General features: G+C 37.1%; 1 protein-coding gene across 1 annotated transcript in view; it reads right to left on the bottom strand.

Annotated features, from left to right (window-relative positions):
- Nucleotides 1-23,224, bottom strand: part of FOCAD (focadhesin) — a 122,207-nt gene continuing 98,983 nt past the window's right edge. Inside the window, exons 30-45 of the mRNA XM_084504906.1 lie at nucleotides 22,309-22,456; nucleotides 18,764-18,883; nucleotides 17,931-18,053; nucleotides 16,407-16,484; nucleotides 15,353-15,424; nucleotides 15,083-15,185; nucleotides 13,766-13,846; nucleotides 12,509-12,637; nucleotides 9,731-9,846; nucleotides 7,800-8,060; nucleotides 7,115-7,204; nucleotides 5,859-6,036; nucleotides 4,324-4,421; nucleotides 3,223-3,474; nucleotides 2,001-2,076; nucleotides 1-466 (exon numbers count right to left, since the gene is read on the bottom strand). Coding sequence (XP_084361032.1) covers nucleotides 393-466; nucleotides 2,001-2,076; nucleotides 3,223-3,474; nucleotides 4,324-4,421; nucleotides 5,859-6,036; nucleotides 7,115-7,204; nucleotides 7,800-8,060; nucleotides 9,731-9,846; nucleotides 12,509-12,637; nucleotides 13,766-13,846; nucleotides 15,083-15,185; nucleotides 15,353-15,424; nucleotides 16,407-16,484; nucleotides 17,931-18,053; nucleotides 18,764-18,883; nucleotides 22,309-22,456 — 1,999 coding nt within the window. The 3' untranslated portion in view covers nucleotides 1-392. The remainder of the gene's footprint in view (nucleotides 467-2,000; nucleotides 2,077-3,222; nucleotides 3,475-4,323; nucleotides 4,422-5,858; nucleotides 6,037-7,114; nucleotides 7,205-7,799; nucleotides 8,061-9,730; nucleotides 9,847-12,508; nucleotides 12,638-13,765; nucleotides 13,847-15,082; nucleotides 15,186-15,352; nucleotides 15,425-16,406; nucleotides 16,485-17,930; nucleotides 18,054-18,763; nucleotides 18,884-22,308; nucleotides 22,457-23,224) is intronic.

Here is a 23,224-nt window from a genome sequence, read left to right as displayed (position 1 = left end):
CAAATTTTACATTATTTTATTTTTTTCACTTGCTCCTAACAAAGCTTCCATGGTTAAAGGCACATTCCACTCAAGCTTTTGAGGCTCCCAGGTGCAACTGAAACACTTCAACTGAAACACAAATGAATGTGTGCTTCTCATTTAGATTCAGCACAGCTCAAACCATGCCAGACAGTTTGTAAGAGAACATAATCCCACCAGTGAAAAATAAATTGTTTTTCATCTTATGAGTCTTTGGGAGGAGGAAAAAAGATTAACAATAACAAATAAACAAAAATCGAAAACCTTCTGATAGGAAACATCATTAAAATTGGTCTTCTTGATGACTGAATAATAACAACATGCTTTCAAGTATGAACAGGTTTCTTTGTTGGGTAGGATATGGCATGCAGCTACCACTGGTAAGCTTTAGTCCACACTGCTTTCTTCTTGAATTCTGCAAGAGATCTCAAGGCCAGAAGCGTAGCTGTGAAGACAAGGACAAAACACATTAATATATGCATCCAGAAAGGATGTGTGATTATTCTCCCTGTCATTTTGCTAACAGGTACAGATTCACTTCTCCTTTTATGGACTGTTTTCATGACTTTCATTTCCTAGCCTGACGGCTTCTGATGTTACTTCCGCTGTTCACAAGATATACTAGTCTCTACATCCCCCTGAAATCCTCTGAAATGTGATGCTGTATTAGACCTTTCACCTGCTTTATGGCATGTCTTCCACTGAAATAATATCACACCACCATCTGCTGATTAGACTATCACTTTGAAGTGTCACATAGATCAACCAACACTGCAGGAAGCCTGAATTCAATGACAGATGATCCAAGAGAAGAGATAGGAGGAACTAGGAGGGACAGAAGCAGAAGGTACAAGGTCTATTCTCCGTGCAATTCATTGATTCACAGTGCAATTCACTGATTCTTCAATTTGAAAGGGTCATGCTTTTAGGCAGAACCCAGTTACCAAGCCAGTCACATTCTAGTTATCCAGGATGGATTTTCTATTTTTTTTTTTAAAAAACAAAACACAACAGTGGAAGACTCATGGAAAACAAGGATCTGTCTCAAACAGGGCACAGTGACAGTCTACTGTATGTATCTGAATCTTGTGATTATAAAGGAGATTCCCCCAATATCTCTTAGTATTAGTTCTGCTGTTCTGAGTGTGGTGAAGAATAGCAGATACAATAGGGGAACTTTTATCAAAGAGTGACTAGAGACTCTAGACTCTCAAAAGACAGCTAATTGTCCTAGTAATGCAAAGAACTTGAACTGGATTTCAAGAAGGCATGTTCAGGTACAACAAATCAGGTGATTCAAAGGAGGTGCCTTGTGCTAACAGAAAGAAGAAAAAGCACACTCCCTTTGCTTGAGAGTATTTGTATTGTCCTCTTAAAATCACTTGCACAGATTGTATCACAACCCTATATTTTATGGTGGGCTATGTGGTGCAAGCTAGGATGTTTCTGTAATTCAAAATATGCATTTCCTATCTATCTTTCTTTCCCTTCTATTCTGATACTCCTAGCACTTGTTAGACCTCTATACTAAGCTGCCACTGTCTGTCTCGTGTCCCTTCCCACAGTTCAGTTGCACCTGAATGAATTTTGTTTTACAATTTCTATTCTAGTATAGTAGGGTTTACATAAAGTAAAATACAAAAGTATTTTACTTTTAAGGGTAACTTCAAAAGCAATTGATAGATCTATCGCTGAAATACACTCATAGGACCAGGTGCACAATTACATTCGTTGGATCTTCAGAAGTAAATCATAGGAGGCAGTAGATGAGACATGAAAGAATTAGAAAAGGTGTTACAGACAGGTGTTACCTGTGAAGGCTGCGTTAAAGACAAAATATGGCTCTCCTATACCTGCTAATATCACGGATTCATCTTAGTCCTTTAATAACTGTTTTTTTTATTTGTTTGTTTGTATGTTTTTTTCTCCTCTGGATTCATAGTTATGGAAAAATAAGGACTCAATTAAAAATACTCTACCTTTCAGCAGGTCTGTGGAAGATTTTGATAGTGCTTCCTTAGGACTTTCCACCATATTGATAAGCCAGTCAAGAAACTAAAGATAGAAATAAGAAGGATAAAGTGAATTAAAGGAGCCTCTGTATCAAAACACCAGACATTCTTTTCACGTTGATAAACAACATCTAATTGCTGCTAAACTTGAATAGTTATCTAATCAGAGGAGGTGGCCAATCAAGGTTCTGCTCAAACTACTCAAAGTGCATCACACCATCAGTGTAATTTCTCCCACTGTTGGATCTGATATACCCTTTGTTCCTTCCCTCTGCCTCAGCAATAATTCTTCGTAACAAAGGTGGCACAGTAGATATCCTTTCATCTTGCCAGTTCATGCCTCTAATCTTTCAATATGATCCTTTTGTATCAATCTTTTGTCCAAACATTTTAAGGCAAATCCTTCAGTACTCTTATTGCCTTTGTCCCACTTTCATCCTCTCATTTTTCATTGTTTTTCTGGCAGTGCATGGTGCCTGCGTGAGAACATGGTATTTCAAATTTATCAGGATGATCTTTAGGGCATAGACTCAAATTCTTCCCTAAAGCTTAGTGAACTTACTCATGAACTTATATATTAACAGCCCAATCCTACATTCCTCCCAGATTCTGAACTCTGATTTCAGTGGGAACTCAGAGCACAGAAGTGTGCAGGAGCCAGTGATTAATGACTTTGCTCTGCACAAATAGCCGTGAAACTATAGATTCATAGCAATGTTTCTACATATCTCAACCACAAGCAACCTACAGTAGGTTTGCCAAATTAGGCATAAATTTCTACACTTGTTTTTGTCAAATACTTGAAAATAAAATGAAACACTACAAATGGCAAAGATCTTTGCTTGTCTTAAATTGCCACTGTAGTGCCAGCTACAGAGAATCTGCCTTTTTGGCGCTTTCAAGGCTAACTTGCTCCCAGCAGCTACCAACTCTCCTCTCTGAGCTGTACCCTCAAAAGTCTGACTCTTGGAATCTTCCTTATTTCTTGCAACTCTCATTTTACTTGAGAAACTGTGTTCCATTTTTTGGAGACAAGTCGTATCTGATTGCAAGTAAAGAAAAACAAGATCACATATCAGATGCAGCAGATCTAGAGGAAATAACCACTTCACTTAAGACTTGAGCTGGCTGCTACAAACAGGGTATTTTCTGATTCTTGGAAAATGCTTACCACTACATGCAATTTTACCTTCTGCGTTTGTTCTTTCCAAGGCTCTTTTGCTAGCAAAAGGAAAATGCTACTTGGAAGGAGAGTGAGAGTCTCTTGCACAGCAATCTTGTCAGTGGAGTGCTTGCCAATGTGATCCTTAGACAATTCTGGTAACACAGTTTGGTGATTCCATGACGACCAGCTAGCACTGAAGCCAAGCAGTAATGGTGCACCATGGTCAGCCCAGGCCACCACAGAAGCTGCAAACAGCCACAGGAGGAAATCTATGAACTAAAGAGGAAAAAGATAAAAAATACACTTTATTAAATGAATTATACAGAAGAAAAAAAAATAACACCAAACACATGGTGGTTTGCTCATCAAGTAATCATCAGAAAATTTAGCTAAAATTCAAAATGCAAGAACTAAAAAGTTCTTAATATTATTTCTCCTCTGAAGCAGCATAAGTTTTTTTCCAAGCTCAAAATCAAACTGAAATATCTACAGAAAGACAAGCAAAACCACACTCTTCTAAAGTCATCACTTAGTTTAAGGCTGACCCACATTTCATTTAAAACAGGGAAACATCTTTACTACAACATGACTGTAAAGGGAAATTAGGGGTAGTCACCCTTTTGGTGCTACAAATGGTTGGGAAATATTGCAGCAATGCAATGAACTTGGCTTACTTGATGTCCTAACCAGATGACTTAAACAGCTGAAGAGATGTTACAATGAACCATATACTATATACTGGGGCAGTTTTAAGGTATAAAATATTTTATACCCTAAAACTGCCCCAGCCCTTTTAGAAACAGCAAGTGCAAAATTCTGATTGCCTTAGACAGTTCTACTGGAGAATTCAAGCTTTCCTTTGATTGTTCTGAATAAAGCAAGCTTGTAGAGATGGTTTCTTTAGTTGCCTATAGCTTTTCTCACAATTTAGATGTCATGGTTATTTTAAAGTAAGAGTTTTAAATGCACATTCACAAAACAAATTGAAAAGAATTTCTCTATGGAAATTACAGTCTTCTAAGATATTAAAACATGGGGAATAATATGTTTTGCTGAGACAGAATGTGAATTACACAAAAAAAAGCCTTTTTCCTGAAAACTGCTAGTTGTTTTCAAAGCACATACCTCTTTAAGGTCAACATTTTGTATAGGTGTTGACTTGAATGCTAAATTTCTGATGTAGCCCATCAAGTCTAGCAGCCAATCCATTCTTTTCAGCACTCCTAAAAAGAAAAAAAAAGTTGACTTACTTAAAACACTAGGATGTATCATTTTTCCTTAAAAATCAGGTGTAGGAAATCACTGTAGCAACAACTCACTGAGTGTGGAGGAACAACAAACACCAATACCATTATCACAATTAATTCATGCTTGCCACTGACAGAAAGCATGGAGGCACTTAAAGAGTAAAAAAACTATGCTTGTAATGCTGGCAACACAATGAGTACACCGAGAAAGGAACATTTAGTGAGATTCATTTCACCTAATTGCAGCCTACGCTGCAGACATGACTGCTGCTGAAACCTAAAACCTTGCTGATCTTTTTGCCCCAGTACTTCTTTCACTGATGTCACTACATCAAACGAGAATGTAGGGAGTGCTGGGAAAATTCTTCTACAATGCAGAGAAGATCAGTAAAATACAGTTAAGGCATGGAAATAAAACCAGCCCTCACCCCAAGGATGGAACATATTTCATCAATTCAGATTATTCTGTCCAAAATTCATTCTGTCTCTTGCAAAGTAATAACCATCTTTATCTCATCTTTGGTTTTGAGACTACATCACTTCATACACTTCCATCTCCTGCTATTCTTTACATATGTCCTCTTCCATGTTGCCTCCTCTTTTACCCAAAGGAGGCTCGCTTCACTCATTCAAAACTCACTACTGCTTGAAGTTCTTCAACCACAGTCGGCATGTCAGGCACTAGCAATATAATGCTTTAAAGTTGGTCTGTAAACAGTCAACCTAAAGTCTTGCAGCCAACAAAACAGGGAAGCTTCATTCTTTACTCCTCCTGTTCTTGTTTCTTCCTCCTTTATCCTGCTGAGTGATTCTGCTACTTCTCTTGTATCAGCTCCAGTGCTTATCAGACCTTCAGGCAAGCTAACCAACTCATTAACCTACCAGATAACTATCTGCTATGGTGGGGAGGAGGAGGAAGGGTAATTTGTTTCCTGTGTTAACTCAGCACAAGGAGCTCAGAAGAGCAAGTTGGTTTGCTTGGCTCAACCACTGTCATTGAAACACACCTCTATCTACTGTGTCTCACACTGATAAGTTAGATACTAGATTTGAAGGGTAGCAGGGTTGCACTGCTACTTGTCTCTAATATGCTATACATGTTTCTTAAACTGAAAGACCAGAAAGACTAAGAGACGTGGATCTAGTCAAAACTCTGGTCTGTGAATCATTTGGCTAAGTTAAATGACTTGTAGCTGATCCACAGAACCATAAAGAATTGGAGAAAAATGTTAAAGCAATGTTTGATAGAAGTATTTCAAGAGCTGAAAAAATCTGAAGATTAAACAGTTTCTAATCTGAAGAAATTTGAAAAGAACTGGGTTAGACTACCTTACTATTATTTTAAAAAGATCAGTGCAGTCTCATTGATCTTTGTTTATATTGTTCTTTATTCTTCTTTAAGGCTGGCCTTACCTGTGTTTTCATGGCTCACAATACGAGCGTGATAGAAACTGTGCAAGAACATCCATGCAATAGACTCTTTCTGGTAACAGCCTGTCAAAGTATAAATCATGGCACTCAAGTTCATCAGAGGCAGTCTGCCTTGAGAAATTAAATACAATTTGGTGAAGATGGCCTTCTCTATATTGTTCTGCAAATGCAAAAAAAATACGTTAAATTAAAACATACCTTTCTTGTGGGAACAGTAGGAGATGCCATATTACCCTTTATAAAGATGGGGAAGGAATTCTCTGATTATTCAGCAGGCTCATTCTTCTTTAAGATATTATGAAAGACTGTGCATTACAGAAGACTGCACATACTGTTAATTTTACATGCATCTATATAGTAAAGCAAAGTGCAACTCAGTACAGTTTGACTGTTTCCATACTGCTTTAAGTTTTACATTCCCTTCTGAACTCAAATAAGCCATCCTGACAGTTCTGGAGAAATCTTCTTGCAAGACAGATTTCCCACAGTGACAAAAAAAAGGCTTTCTTAAACTGAGTTTTAAATGTGGAAATACAAAATTAAAGAATTTGGGAAATGACAGTTCTGCTTCCCTGACCTCTTTAAATGCTTGATTTATGTCATGGCTATTTGTTTATAACGACCTGCTCTGAAGTCTTTCCACACAGGTCATTTCCTTAGCATCAAGTATTTTTCAGGTATTAGGAATTCTACTACTAGTCGATCTGGTGAGCTAGAAGCTGAAAGTTTCCATTGTTTTAATAAGCTATCTTGTCCACCAGGAAACATTTGGTGTGTGAATACAGAGACAGCGTATTAAGTCAAGGCTGTTCAGTTGAAGTATTTGAAATTTTTAATAAAAGCACACATCCAACAGTTCAAGTACAGCTAATCACCAGGATGTATTTACAGTCTGTTTCAAGTAGGTGGTTATGTTAATGCAGGAAGGCTACAGTCTGATGTTTGCACTACTGGACTAAGAATATCTAACACCATTGCTATTCTGGTAACACTCCAGGTCAAAGCTCCCAGGTGGAATCAGTAGTGCTTAAATTACCTTAAAGTTTTAGATATGGACTCTGATCATGTTTACTTCCCTCTGATGCCTGCAAAGCAGTGCCCAAACCCTCTTATGTGCATGATGCACAAAACTAACAATGCTCTTCAGGAACTAAAACACTCTGGTGAAAAGAAAAATGATAAGGCATGCTTATTTCATGTGATTTGGTGATAAAAAGTCAGGAGAAAAACATCATTACCTTAGAGATCTGGACAATGCGATCAATCTCTGAATCACCCATTTCTGAGATACATTTTGCTACACTGACATACATCTCCAGTTCACCCCTCTGGAAATAGAAAAGTAAATGAATGTTTGGATGCATACTACCAAGTTTCTCCTTCACTAAAACCAGTGAGTCTGGGAACTTTATTAATGATCATGATGACTAAAATGAGGCTATAGACTGGATTAAATATTTATTCTGTTTTACACATTCTGTATATGCTGGAGACTTCAATGCATTTAATAATTAGGGAAAAGCGATAGTTTATTTTCAATTGCCATTCCTGGGAGATATTTTCTCTAGCTAAATCATTCTATACATCACTATGAGAAGCTGAATCTTCTGGTGAAAGAGAAACACCTCTGATTGTTCTATACTTCTGTTTCAGTAACATTTATTTCAATACTATGTTTTTCCATTACCAAATCATTTAAGATGACAAAATGTACATTAACTTGGTTTCACAACTTGGTCATATTCTAAAGAATATGCAAAAGTGACTTAAATTGATATTATGTAGGAATCTTAACTTCTCTCACCAAATACTTTACATTCTACTTCACGTTTCAAATCTGATGGGTCAGTGCAAAGAGATGGGATTTAACATCAGTAAAAATTACTAGTTACAAAGTTCATACACCTCACACTTACTACTTACCTCAATCTCATTTGGTAAGAGCTCATATATTTTCTCAGCAGCCTGGCAAAGGAAGCTCCAGCAATACTGGGCAGGGTTTGGAATTTTCATTGCTTGCAAGAGTCCCTGTAAAACACACTGGCAAATTTCAGTTTCTTTTGTATGGCTCTTCATTTCAAACTGTTGTGTTAGAAACACCTCTGTAAAAGACCGTAGTTTGTCTTCTGCAACATGTTTCATCCACAGGGGCAGAGACACGAGAAGGTATTTCTGGGTTTTCACCTGAAAAGCAAATACAAGCTATGAGGGTCATAAAGTTTGCCATAATTCCCAGATTAAGCATTTTTATTATGTTTAGGTCTTTCTGCTTAGCCTGCATAACTGGATTGATTTCCTCTTCGGTGGTGTTCTACAACATACAAGCAATTTACAAATGGTGAGGTATTACTCATAATTTAACAGACCAAAAAAAATTTTTAAATTGCTTTGAAGTAGCCAGTGTTTTGTTTTTTTTTTTTTTTTTTTCCTTTTTTTTTTTTTTTTTTCTCCCATGTGATATAAATCAGTATGTTTCATGGGCTCCAATAATTGTCTCTTGTAAACTAAAATTTTTTCCTAGTTTCAGATTCTAACTGTATACTGGCCTGAATCAACTACTCTTATAAAGCATTAAATTGTAAAAACAAACAAAAAGTCAGCTCAAATACTACTTCAAAAAGTATTCTTAATCTAGGTAAATAATTTTTTTCCATAAATACTTCTAATTTTGTCTTCTTTCTTTTCATGAACTGCTTGAATTAAAAAGAATTCAAACATATCAATGTTCTATTTTCCTTAAAAACTGAGGAACTCCCTTCCAATGAACCGTACTTCAGTAAATAACAGGTTTTGTACTGAAAAGAAAATTGTGATTTTGCTGTATGCTGCCTACATAAAGCATATAGACCACAAACCCGGGCAGCTAAGGACAGTATAGTACTCCTAGCACCATTAATATTACTGTTTAGTGAGGAAAAAATGATCAATTATCTTGAGGAAATCAAAAACTAATACACTCTGTGGCTAAGTCCATTTTGTGACCTCAAAACCTCACTGCACTGAGAAACTGGGGCTCAGAAATCAAGTATTTTATTTCTTGCCACCTCATCAAATGTCTATCTTAGAATAGCCACCAGCTATTATATCTGTGTACCTGTGAAGATTAATTAATAAAAAAATTACAAGATAAAGATACCCCTTTGAAGAACTGGAAAAGATCACAAAAAATTAGAACGGATTTTCTGAGTATTGTATTTTCTGAGCTACTCCTCAACTAGTATGAAAAGAAAGAGCTGTAGAGCCAAGTGCACTGTGGGATTCAGGGAGTTATTTTACAAACCGTATCACGGAACTCTTGATGAACTTCCATAAAAAGAACTGCATTGTAGGGAGTATAAGCTCCAACTTGATTCCACTATAAGCGTGTCTGTTGACTATCTACAAAATTAAGGTAAAGTTTTCTAGAAGTAACACCTTTTACTAGATTAAGAGGTTCTGCTGGAAGAAGCAGGTAAACTTTTTGACAAATAGGTAGCTCTTTTCTACAAGTCTATCAGCTGGTACAAATAAAATAAAAGACAATTGTGCTCCCTACATGCTGTGCCTTCTTATGTCTCTACGTTTATCAGAGATGTAGTAGGAAACAAGAGAGGGAAAAAGTCTTAAGTAATCTGAGTACATCTAAATAAAAACAATGCAGAACATCTTAAGTCCATCTTGTATTTCAAGGTCCCACAAGAGCCTCTGAGAGAGGCTCAAAGAGCTTCTTCAAGAGACTGGAAGTCTATCACCATAAATATTTGCTAAATAATACTTCTGCATAATTCCAAACCCAGAAGTAATTTTCTAGTAAGACATTCTAAACTTCAGTACTATCTGAGCTGAGGTCCCACAGAATTTTCTGACATACATACACTGAGACTGTAGACAAGGGGAGGTGCCACCCACATCCCCAAAAGCATTGCAGCATTTTGAGATGACTGGGCTTGTGTCACAGCCAGTTCAAGGCAGAGATGTTTTACCTCATCACCTAAAGCAGAAGAAACATACAGAAATTAGGAAATAGATTAAATTTATTCTAAATTCATAAAATAAAGGAAGATTATTGTTCTACTTGAGCACTATATTAAACTTTGAATACATAGAGATGCTGCTTATCGTTTTCAACATATATAGTGTAGAAGTCTCCTCTCCTCATTCATCCATAAATCCTGAAATATCTTGCTGAGAGTTCACAGAAGTTCAGTCAATAAGAAAGATATGGAAATAGGAAGAAAATAAGAACTTTAATTATTTATTTTTTTTTAGCAACAAGTTTTTAATCTATAGATGGAGAAATGAGTCAGTTTTCCTTCCTGTTAAATGTAGGAGTAATTAGTATTGGTTTGCGTGCTTATGGTCTTCCATACACTAAATGTTCATATAAAATGTCATAGAACAGTTAGTCACTATTACTGCTGGTGGTGCTTGCTTGCAGTATTCTTCAAGTTAACATGGGAAGACCTTACAGTGTATAAAGGCCAGGATGGCTATGAAATCCTTCTTAGCGGTTTCTCTTCAGAGTCCTTGTAATAACTAGTACAGACTATTCTTAACAGAATAACTAGTCATCTTAATAGAATAACAAGCCATAAACACGCTGAGGAGGTCTTTTGAATAACAGCATTGCTTTCATGTAGATCATGATTGTTACAGCAACAGAAGAACAAATAATTTAAGTATTATATTGGCATTTAACTCAGAGATTATTGCTACTTGTCAGCATAAAACTTAAATAGGTGCTTTGCTTATCAAAACATTCTTTCAATAATGAAAGTAGTCGTCTATATAGCATGACTTTTACACAGTTCAATAACAGTGTATGAGCAAAGCAAATAATTCAAGAATCAAGCATTGGGCTCTTTAACAAGCCATAAACTAGATGTTAAGTCATTTGCAGAACCCTGAAAGGGTGAAATTGTTACAAGATACTTTGGTACCAATTCAAAACTCTCTCACTAGCTTGGACTAATAAATCACAGATTATGATTTAATTATGACTGTTCCCTTCAGAGCACTATTAAATACCAAATGGATACCATTTAGGTCACATTATATAGTTCATGATCTACAATTGCAATAAAGTTTATAAGATGGGAAAGCAATCTCTTGTCTTCAGTATGTTTACAGATGAAAATATCTTCACAGATTTTTTTTTGAAATATATGTTCATGAATTCTCAAGCATGAATAACAGTGAGCTAGAGAATCTGAGAGAATTGAGTGTATTTTTCCACATAAATATTCGTGAAATATCTGTCCCAGAATAACTGTGTTAGTTTCATGTATCTAGGTTGACAGGTCATAATACAACTGTTCTGTATTATGCTTTCTAGAACAACATGAATATTGCTCATTAGCACATTGCACACAAAAACCTATTTCTGCATGCATATATAACACGCAGAAGTGCAACTTCTACAGCAATACAGCAGAGCAGTCAAGAAATTACATATAAAAACAGACTACGACGCTGTCTAAACTTAATAAAAACATAGTCACAAAAATGCTGTAATGTTTCCTCTGGAATTCCCCCGATTTACAAATGTTAGACTTCCAAGTAAAAAAACAGGAATGAAAAAATTCCCCATGAATTTATAAAGTTTCAGCTATTCATAAGGTTGCATGCAAATTTGCATCAGCATGGACTGCACAGGTTAGTAGAGAAAATTCTTTCACATTTTTACAAAAGGTTCCACAATCAATTGCAAGGATACAAAATAAAGCAGAAGATCCAGCCCAATTACCAGCAAAAGACTTTAGCATGTTGCCAAGTCTTTCTAGATCTAGCAAGTATTTGTTCCTCATAAGACAGTTCAATATCTAGTGCTTTAAGAAGTGTTTTGAATATGTAAAATAAGTATCAAAAAGAAATAAGATCAACCTTCCATTTTCCAGGCTGTAGAGCACATCAATTCAAATGCAACAGAGCTTGTCCAGTCCAATTGTAAAAAATAAAATCATCTGCAAGGCTAGTAATGACAATTACATAAATAAAGAGAAATAAAACTCAGCAGAATCAAACAAGGGAATACAGAACTTTCCATAGTAGGTGTTTTTTTTAAGTAAATGGGTTTGAAGTTCAAAGTCATTTATATCAACTAAAAGTGGCACTGACAGATATCCTCAGTAGAAAAATATTATACAAGCTGTCTAAACCCATACTTCAAAATCAAAGCTACTCTCCTACATGAAGAAAAAGTGTTCCTAGAAGCACAGAAATCAGGGATGTGACAGAAAAATGGGATATGATTTCCTCTGTTACTCAGTGTAATTTAGTAGACACCTTATTTCAGACTAGTGATAACTCAATGAACTACAGAGCAGTTTAAACTTGTGATAAAGCTGCCTGCATCTTCCAACACAGACACTGGAGCTGTGCTTAATGGTGAAAATAAGATATAATTAATTTCCAGTTTTGTGATGCGCTCTTCTCACTATCCAGCACAGTTCTAGGGAACTGCTCCAAACCTCTTGGTTTTGATCTTCTCTAACCTGTTCTTCTATAAAAACAACCTGTGTCTACACACTGATTGAAACTATATGCTTGTGAATATTAGAAATTTGGCTTTGACAGCTGCAGTGTATGAAGTTTATGCCAGTAAAGTTATCTTGAGACAAGTACAAGACTTAATAAAAAATTATAAAGCTTACCAAAGTTTAGCCTCATCAATGGTGAAAGAACAGATGCCCAGTTTACAGGTGGATACTGATGACTTTCTCCAACTATTGCAATGGGCGCCAGTGCTACTTTCAACAGCTGAGCTGGAATAGATTCAGGGCCTGCAACAAAATATTCAGTCACAGTCTAAAATTTATACACATGCAAGCCTCTCAGAAAAAAGTGAATAAAGTTTATCAATTCACACTGCAATGAAGACCAAACTGTAGGAATGAACTAGAGCATCATAAAATTACAGGGGGGAGAAAAAAACAACCACCCTTTTAAAAAGGTATCTGAGAATTAGCTGTCTCTTGTTCATAATCATCAGCTGTATTTTTAACATTAATAACCTGTTAAAGAAGGCTTTTGTTACTGAGAATCAGAAGCTTTCTGGTTCCTTCCCCCCTCCTTGACCAATTTATGAGTTAAGATATTCCTCATCTAGTAGGGAACTATATTTGCATTTTTTTAGTAACAGAACAGCCAAATTTACTGATACCGTTCTCATGTCCCACCCTGGAGGTGTAGGCCACAAAAAAAAGTCAAACACATGCTAACCTTTACTACATACTGTATTACTTAAAGATGGGCAATTAACTCAGTAAAAGTCCTCCATGAAAGCAAAGCAATCTCTACCTCCAGTAAAAGCAAAACGTGCTTAATAAAAAGCAGTGAGTTCACTTAACTCTGCACAACAGTAACCTTTACTGCTTTACCTCCTTTAAGATTATAATCCAAGACAGCTCTCTTTTGCTAGCACACCTCATATAAGAAGATATTTTCTTCAGGTTCCTTTGTATTATCACACATAGCACTAACCCAGTTGAATACCAGACCATTACATAGAATATTAACCCAGAATTGTTGAAATACAGGACACAAGAAAGCTTCCCTGATGAAATATTCCCAAAGAACCATGTTAACACTTAAAGTGATTTGACTTTCATTCCCATGAAGGATGTAAGTCATCTCACAGACAGAGGAAAGGGGAAAGGGAAAACATCTAAGAAGCCAGAAAAAAAAAAATCATCACAGAAAATGATATAATCCTCTTACTCTTTAAAGTGTAATTCAATTTTTTGTTTTAAAAGAGTTTGTGTAGAAACTTTTAGAGATATGACTGCATTAGTGAAGCTCAAATTAGTATCTAGAAAAATTCTCTTAGCAAATAAAAGCAGGATATTAGGCCCACCTTTTAAAGCCATAATACATTTCCTGGACATATATTATAGTTCGATCCTTCTTACCTTTTTTTCCACTTTCAATGGCAAAGTCAATGGCTGCCCTGATAAAGCTGTTTTCAGGCAAGTAGCTAAAATCCGGAGGAACTGTGAAGACAAAAAGACTCCTTATATACGAAAACGTGCCAGCAGAAATTTTAACTTCCTGCTCCCATGTAAATTCAAAGGCCAAATTGTGCTTTATTTGAGCTAAGTCTGCATGTGATTCAATGCAATTAGACCAAAAGATTATTGATAGATGCATTGGCCTTTCTGTTCTTAAAGTAAGTTAAATGCCAGCATTGCTGAGAGATATCAGTGCTAAAAAACAAATTCAATGATCAACTGAAAAGCTGGGGTAAGATTTTCCTTAAAATGCATCAGACACTACAAGTCAGGCTTTAAAATAGCGTTTGAAAAGCTTAGTAAGCTTAATACAACAAAAAACATTCCATATCTATCTAACCTCAGGCCCTTGTGTCATATTATACAGAAATAGAAAATCTAAGATTTATTTATTTATTTTGCTGATGAGGATGTTTATTTATACTTCTTGTTATTGTTTACCAACTTGGTTCACACTGAAGTGAACAGCTTCCAATTCATTAGTTCCCTCCTTTGGTAGTTTATCACTGTTGTAATTCTACTTTTCTTTCACCTATTGGATATTGAAACAGCACCAGAAGATAATTACATATTGACAGAATACAAATTTCTGTGTTAATCACAGCAGCTACATTAAAAGGGCACAGAACACCAGTTTTCAACATCAGCTAACTAGAGACCCCTACTAGGAAAATACTCATCTGAAAAATCAGCTTTTTCTTGTTGTTATGGACTAGTTTTTAAGTGTCAGCTTTTTATAAAGTAAGATGTACTTGATTGTATCTTAATCTAATAAAACAAGGTACTTGATTACATCTTAACCTTGCTAAAACAAGGAGTAATTAATCAGCACTCAGGGCATAGACTACATAATGCAGACAACATACCTGTCAAATGCAATGAAAACCTTCTTTACAATTCATTCTAGGTGTTTTAAACAGAATATAAACAGCACCAATAAATGAGGTTGGTCAGAACAACTGAGTAGCTTACTTTGATACTGCAAGTAAAAACAGGTTGCCAGGGTGTTGAGGGCATCCTGTTCGGCACACTGATTCCTGCTGTATGTTCCAGCCTTTAGGGGCGCACAGGACCATGAGGTCTCTGATCCAAAGTCTGTTGTGTCATTTAATAGGGCTACAGTGTCTAGACTGCAAATGCCTGGTGTGTCCCCTGCTATCTTTTTAGTTGGATGCTATTGTTATATGTTCTTTATGTAGCAGTATTAAAGCACCTTACCAGATGCCCTGCTCTGGGTAGAAGACAAACAGGACATATGAAGGTGTCCCAGAAGTCCTGCTGCATTTGTCTGAAGGCCAATCTGCCCTGAAAAACTGATTATCTGTTGAGACAATGAATCAACACTTAGTCAGATTTCTCTGTGTTGCCTCAATTAAGCTGGACACAAACATTACATTGTTTCTTTAAACAGAATTGGTCTGTTTATGCAAGGTGTCAAAATACCCTACTGCATTATCCAAAGAAGAAAAGAAGAGACTACCTCCTTACCTGTGTAAGGGTTCTGATGACTTCATTGAGCATACTTTGAAACTGGGAGGACTGGATGCTCTCAGATTTCAGCTACCAGAAAAGCAAGGATAAAAAAGATGTGAATTTTGTAAGGGAAGAAAAACAAAACAGAATGGACACCGAAAAGACAGATCATATTTGCACACGTGCCTTTTTGTGGGGGAATAGAGAAGACAAGAAAGCCTACACAGCAGTAAACTTATTCCCAGTGACACTGCATGTGAGCCATATGATGGGAAAATAGAACATACTCCATCCTACACACTGTAATCCATCCCACTTGGTTCACACCCAACACAGCTCAGTATTGTGTAAATGGAATAGTCTGGTAGATGGCCACTCCTGTATGGATGCAGGAAAAATCATTGTATTGTTACCACAAAAGCCGGTTGAAGAAACTCTCAAAGGCTCAATTTTGGAGTTTCAGAAGTCAGGCTTTTTTTTTTTTTTTTTTTTTTTTTTTTCCCCAGTGCTGGATGCACTGGGGATAGTTCCTCCTAGAGTGCATACCTGTCTCAGAAACTCCTGAACATACATTGCAGGTGTTACACATGCAAAAGTTTTCCTGCAAAGCATATACATATTCAATACTTTACCCCAAAATCATTTACATAGTATCTGCCCCTTTGGACATGTGCTGTTCAATGGGTCAGTGGTCTTTAGAGGACTTTGAGACCCTCTGCTGGTCATTTTCTTGGTGTCCTCTAGTTGAATTCTCCCTTAATGCATGTGCAGTGTGGGTCGCCCCAGACAGTTCAACTCTTTTTTCCAGTTACATTGTCCTAAACCAGTTTTAGTTGGTTTTAACCACAAAGCTCAGCAAGGCCTAAGGCTTCTTATCTATTTGTGCATACACAACGCTCAAGGTTTTCTTATCATTTTTATACATACCAACATTTCAAAGTTGCTCAAGCAAGCATAATTTAAGCACTACAGAGATACAGCAGAGTCTTTGTTCAAGGCATCACTATCTTGCCTTCTTGTCAGATTTCTAGGAGAGCTATAAAAGTATCATCTGCTTGCACGTTCTCACCTGTATCATGCCACCTTCAGAACCAACCAGTGCAACCAGCCCATTGACAGCTGCCAGACGCTGCATTGTTGGAGAGCCCTGGAAATGTAGTTCAGGATCAGTGAATCACTGGGACCACACAGCACTACAGTTGCATCTGTAGCACAACAGATGTTTCACTTAAACAAAAGGGCTTCTCTTTCAACTTAAAAAATCACAATTGTTATCTCTTCTATACCCTCCATCCCAACAACCTCTTCAGGTCAGACTCCAGCATGATGGAGAACTATATTCTATCTCTTGCTGAATAAGAGAAACCTTGCTGAATATGGAGACCTTCTCCCTCCCTCCCCCCCACCCCCATCTAAAATCATTACACTTTTCTGACAAAGCACTTTCTTCTGTCACTGTCTGTATGCCACAAAATATGCCAATGTGATTCAACTCTAAAATACTTTTTGATATTTACCCATCTTACTGTTTAAGTTTAGAGTTTGCTTTCAAAAACACAAATGTTTTAATAATGAGATAAATTAAAATTATTGACACAGAACAGCAAGCAGAGTGAATGGATACATCTTACTCCCCCCACTACTCAGTAACAGCTGCAATGATGAGTGGTGCCTTCAGTCAACCCGGAACTGTTCAGCTACACCTAATACTGTTAATTCAGTCTAAAAACCACATTGCAGTCACTGCATTCCTTCAGTATAGACACAGCAATTACCATAACATAAAAACAGTAAAAATAGTACTGACTATGAAAAATAGTACTGACAATTTATTACTTCTAAAACAACAATTTAGGAGAGTAAACTTAAAACAACTGAGACACTATAATCACCATTCTGATAGTCCATTTTCTGTTAAGTAGCACCTAGTTTCACAAAGTATCTTGATTTATTAACCTATATTTTACCCCTGGATGTTGTTCCAAATTAGTAAAAATGTACCGATCTCCAATCACAGAATCACAGAATGGCTTGGGTTGGAAGGGACTTTAAAGGCCATCTAGTTCTAACGCATTATCATGGGCAGGGCTGCTGCATCCACAACTTCTCTGGGCAACCTGTTCCAGTGCCTCACCACCCTCACAGTGAAGAATTTCCACTCTTTGAGTTTAAAACCATTCCCCCTTGTCCTGTCATTTATCTGACCACATAAAAAGTTGCCCTCTGTCTCTTTAATGAGACTCTTATAAGTATTGAAAGGCTGAAGTGAGGTCTCTCCCTGGAGCCTCCTCTTCTTCAGGCTGAATATCCCCAACTCTCTCAGACTTTCTTAATAGAAGAAAGATTTCAGAAATCTCCAAGATCTCATGGAAATAAGCACTTCCCATAAAGCAAACAAGTAGAAGTGAAACAGGGCTCTTCTTCTGTAGTGAACAGCCTAACAACATATTTTTGCTTCCAAATATCAATGAAATAGTGTATCCCTATTCGGTCCTAAATTTTCCTAGCATTGGTCCAGCAGAAGTGAGGCAAATTATGTCCCTACTGTTAAAATCCCCCCAAAACCCTAGGATGTAAATGCAAACTCCTTTACCTCTGCAATCAAAGTTTTTATCCAGGCTGGCATTAGTTTGTTACGCAGGTCTTCAGCTTTCCCGTGACCACAAACTGACAAACCGTGAACAATTGTACCTAGAGCTAAAGCAAAAGCGGATGTCTGTAAGGTGAGAAAGACACATATTAAAAAAACAGATCTTCCAAAGAATTCTGTATTCTGTTCAATATTTACTACTGAAATACTGCTTAAGTATTTATTATTCCTTATAGGAGTCACAGACTTATAGAAGTCACATATTTGTCTAGAACTCCAGAGGTTCCTTATTTCAAGTGTTTTCTCCTGTCAAGTGACATGGGATTTTCTGAGATTAGATACTGATCTTTGGCACATAGTTTGCTCTGGAACCTTTACTGTAGAGCACGCTTTCAGATACAACAGTGAAAAGGAGCTACTAAAATAGTTTGTTTTGACTTATTTTACAGATGAACATACTAAACAGATGATTAGTGTAATAGCAGGCTTTAACTCTAAATGTTTTTTCTTTTTCCTTTTTTCCTTTTCTGGCAAGCATTTAAAACAAAAAGCAAACAAACAAACAATGAACAAGTACTGGAATAAAGAGACTATTCTGTGCATTTTTAGGGGATAACTCTAGAACACTGAGGGATAAAGGAGACACCTGGAAGAAGCTGTGGCTGAGCACAGAAGATATGTTAATCTATCAAGAAAAATTATTTAAAGACAAATGTTACGAAAGACTAGAACAGATGGGATATAGGGACTAAAGACATCAAGAACTCAGAAATACCAACCACCTCCCTTTTAAATGCAATCAAACATATAAAAACATATAAACTCTGAATCTTCACCTGCTGATTGTCTTCCACCAGGGTCCGCAGCTTGTTCATAGCGTCCTCAGCCTCCGCTGCTTCTATGATTCCAACACTGAAGGCAGAGACACAGGAACAGGCAACAGAATAGGAAAGTACCTGAAAAAAAACACATTATTATACTCTGTTACATGGTACTATTCAAATTCAGTGCAAAGATTAGAAGCCAAAGAATATTTTCCATAGCTTGCAATTCTGCCATAACCTCACTGTGTCCAGCACCAACACATCTCATTTACAAGGTTCACTGAGTAATCCCACAAAATAAAGAAGAAACAAAACAAAGACAGAACAACCAAGCAAAAAACAACAAGGAGGCTTTCTACACTTACTTCCTCAGTGAGGATTTATACTACATGGTTACTACCACAGTAAAACCTTATAATGAATTCTTGTACAGCAGCTCAAACAGCATATGCTGCTGCAGCTCCAACATTTGTTGTTATTGTGTGCCTTGGTTACACCTGCTTTTACTTTTTTTTATTTGTACATACTGTTTTTCTGGTGAAATGTTGCACTTTACTATTACTTTGATTTTTTTTTAAATTATTTTGAATATATTAAATTATTTTACAATACAGACTAAATTCTTTATTGTAAGCAACAAGTTTTATAAATCTGTCTGCTGTTGTCTGTTATGGCTGTTGCCCAGAGGTAGTTTGAAAAGTATCTGGGATAACAGGGCCTGCGAAAGTTAAGAAACAAGCCCTTAAACCCTTACAATCAATCAGTGCCAGAAACTCACAAATATCACTCTAGGCTTTGTACCATTTCCTCCTGTAAGCTACTATGAAGTCTACACTCTTCATTTGACAACTCCATAGGCACAAAAAAAGGAAAGGTGGTTTTACTGTCTCATCAGAATCATGGGTAATTTGTGTAACAGAAATAAAATTACAAAATGCCACATATAGCATAATTGAAAAGAAAACTAACTTCTAGGAAATGTAAGGTATTACAAAAATATCTTTCATGAACAATGGAACAATACACTGGCATGACAAAAAAAGTCATGCCATTTTCAATTTATACTTTCAGAGATTTAAGAGAGATTCTTAGTCCATGCCATTAAGTGAATATACCTAAAGTGTGGAAATACTTCTGATGTTGTTTCTGTAGGGCAAACTTCTGACCTTCCATGCAAATGTAGTTATTTTTCTCCATGCAGATATCTGATCATTAACTATGTGAGCACTCACAGCATGCTGTGATCCCATCAGAGCTACATTCAGGAAGAGAAGCACATACACGGCACATGGGCAACTGTTCTAGTATGACAACAGCCTTGTGTAAGGAACACAGGTGACACTATTTTTCTGCTCTTTAGCCTTAGATGTGGAAAGAAAGGAAATGAAGTCTGAACTTTCAACAAGGCAGCTGTGTCAACCTCCTTTGTACCAAAGCAAAGCAACAGAACAACAGATGACTACAGAAATTAGAGAGCTCCTGCCTACTGGACAGGGCTGGCAACAATTTGACCCCAAAGCAGTAACGCCCAGGTTTGGCCTGCTCTTGCTGAAGTAGGCCGAATCTATCTCTCAGATAGAGGATTATACGCCAGCCTTTTATAGCTCTGAAAGAGCCTCTAGTGCATTTCGTAAATACAGTAGTATTCATCCTAGGGTGCTGGCCAACTTCTACTGATGTGATCATCTATGCAATGCCTTATATGATTTTAATTGATAAAGGTAAGTTTGGAATCTCATTCCAAACTAATTCATGTTAGTGAACAGCTGCTGCATTTCATCCCAGAAGTTTCTTATTACCCAGTTTAAATTCAGTAAAACACTATGAGGTCTCTTGGGAGAGATAAATGATTTCACAGCTCTAAGTCACTTTAATGCACGATCCATAAATTGAACAGGGCTAATCCTCAATACACATGTAATGCCAAAAGAAGTTAACTCATAACATAACCTTAGAACCATAGAATGGCTGGGGTTGGTAGGGACCTTAAGTATCATCTAGTTCCAATACCCCTGCCATGGGCAGTGCAGGAACACCATGAAGAGCTTTAATAAAGAACAAGCTTTCAGAGCACTACTAAGAAGGATACGAGAAGAATACTACCAACCTCTAACTCTTGCATATGACAGGCGCAGTTTTTTGTTTTGGTTTGGTTGTAAAAAACCTGCTTATCCTGATTCTTGATTTCTGTCGTAAACATATCCCATTTCATCACCCTTACTTCTCAAGTTCTACCTCAGCAACGTTACAGACTCATTCATGCTCAGACCACGCTGAAATAATGAATGTTGCTGTATTAGTCCATGGTCAGCACATGTAAGCTTGCGTCATGTCAAAATGGAAAAAATGAGCTTGTGTGTGATGCCTCATAACGGTGGAGAAGGTCCCTCTTTATTTCTATCCATCTTGTTTACAGCTCCTTATGACAACAGAAAAGAGAGGGAAGAAAACTACATTCCTACTGTTTTAACTGTTTTTTTATGTCTGGCTAATGTAAAGTTGGGTACCTCCAACTCACAGTTAAATCGGAAAGCATGCTCAAATTTAGCACAGTCTTTTTAAGTCTTCAAAACAGTTATAAAGAGATCAGCAAATGGAACCATAGCAGCTTTCACAAGCTCAAGACTCACATTAGTTTGTGACATCAGCTTTCAAAGTAGGAAGCAGAAAGCATACTGCTGTCTGCTTGCTTGTAGCTATCTTTTAACCTTTTCGGGAAATTTCTTAATGTTTGCACAGCATTACAAGTTATTGACTTTTTTGGTTTTTATTTATTTATTTATATATTTTTTAACAGATATAAAACCAGCCTGATAGAATCATAGAATCATCAACATTGGAAAAGACCTCCAGAATAGTATGGTCCAACTATTACCCCACTACCAATGTCAGCCACTAAACCATGTCCCTAAGCATCATGTCCAACCTTTCCTTGAACACCCCCAGGGACAGTGACTCCACCACTTCCCTGGGCATCCTGTTCCAGTGCCTGACTGCTCTTTTTGAGAAGAAACGTCTCCTCACTTCCAGCCTGAACCTCCTGTGGTGCAACTTGAGGCCATTCCCTCTAGTCCTATCACTAGTTACCTGCGAGAAGAGGCTGATCCCCAGCTCCCCACACCTTCCTTTCAAGTAGCTGTACAGAGCAATGAGACTCCTCTTCTCCAGACTAAACAACCCCAGCTCCCTCAGCTGCTCTTCACAGGACTTGTGCTCTTCACCAGGTCTGTAGCCCTTCTCTGGACATGCTCCAGGGCCTCGATGTCCTTCTTGTAGTGAGGGGCCCAAAACTGAACACAGTCCTTGAGGTGTAGGCTCACCAGAGCTGTGTACAGGGTAATGATCACTTCCCTGGTCCTACTGACTACACTATTCCTGATACAAGCCAGAATCCTTTTTCTCTGCACACCTTTCCATAGCTTTGATATTGAGAAAGAAATATTATACATCAGTTATTCCAGTACTACAGGTATAAAACTTAGGTAAAATGTTGAATTATTAAAGACAGCCAACAAAGAAAAAGGAAGATTTAAAATCTGTGATAAAACAGATCATACCTCCTGGACTGATCTGCTCTGGTCCTCACTGTTTTCCAGGTATTTGCAGAGTTTTCGCAGTGAAGCAGAAACATGCACTCGTGATTCTGTTTGGCTGCTGTAACTCATAAGGGAAAGAACAAGTCCTACTCCCAAAATACATCCAGTGCTTAAAGAGAAGGAAAAAAAACACATTATATACACACACACACACGTATACATAATATGTATATTAGCCATACCTTTGCTGCTCTGAACACTTTTTTTCATGACATTAAACTTGAGGGCCCTCTCCCCACCACTCTCTTTCACTTTGCCATCTTGTTTGTGATCTACATAAAATTAATATTTAAGCACGCTTCATCCGCATGGTATCTCAGATTTCCCAATATGTTCTAAGTGTTTCACTGCCAGTCTATCAGGCACTCAGCTGTCTTGTCATCACCCATCTTTGAATTCATTGTCAGTTATCTCAGTAAGGTAACCTGGCAATGTACAGCACATGACACTATCATGGCACAGAATGAAAGAATTCATGAATAAATCGTGAAATAAAATAAAAGGTTTATGTTTTAGGGTGAAGCAAAACTGACAATTTTTAAGGCCTAAATCCTATTACTAAGGTCTGTGGAGTTTAACAGTTTTCTGAAGGTACAGTTAAGAAATGTCTTATGATGGTTTTGATTGAAAATACCTCATATCCAAACCAGTTACCGACCTTGTGAAAAGCTCCACAAAAAGTCAAATGCTCTGCCCAGCAATTTAAAGGAAGATTACTATGCATTTCAAGCTTCATAATAATCTGCTCTTTACTACATCTTTACTCAACATGTAAGCTTCAGCATCTATTAATTACTCCATACTTCTCCAATATTTATTCTTGCAGATACAAGCTAATTCTACCTGGTAACAAATTTATACAAGACGACACATCTGC

This window comes from Aythya ferina (assembly GCF_964211825.1).
Source record: "Aythya ferina genome assembly, chromosome: Z".
Classification (NCBI taxonomy): domain Eukaryota; kingdom Metazoa; phylum Chordata; class Aves; order Anseriformes; family Anatidae; genus Aythya; species Aythya ferina.
This window is presented reverse-complemented; position numbering and strand designations above follow the sequence as displayed.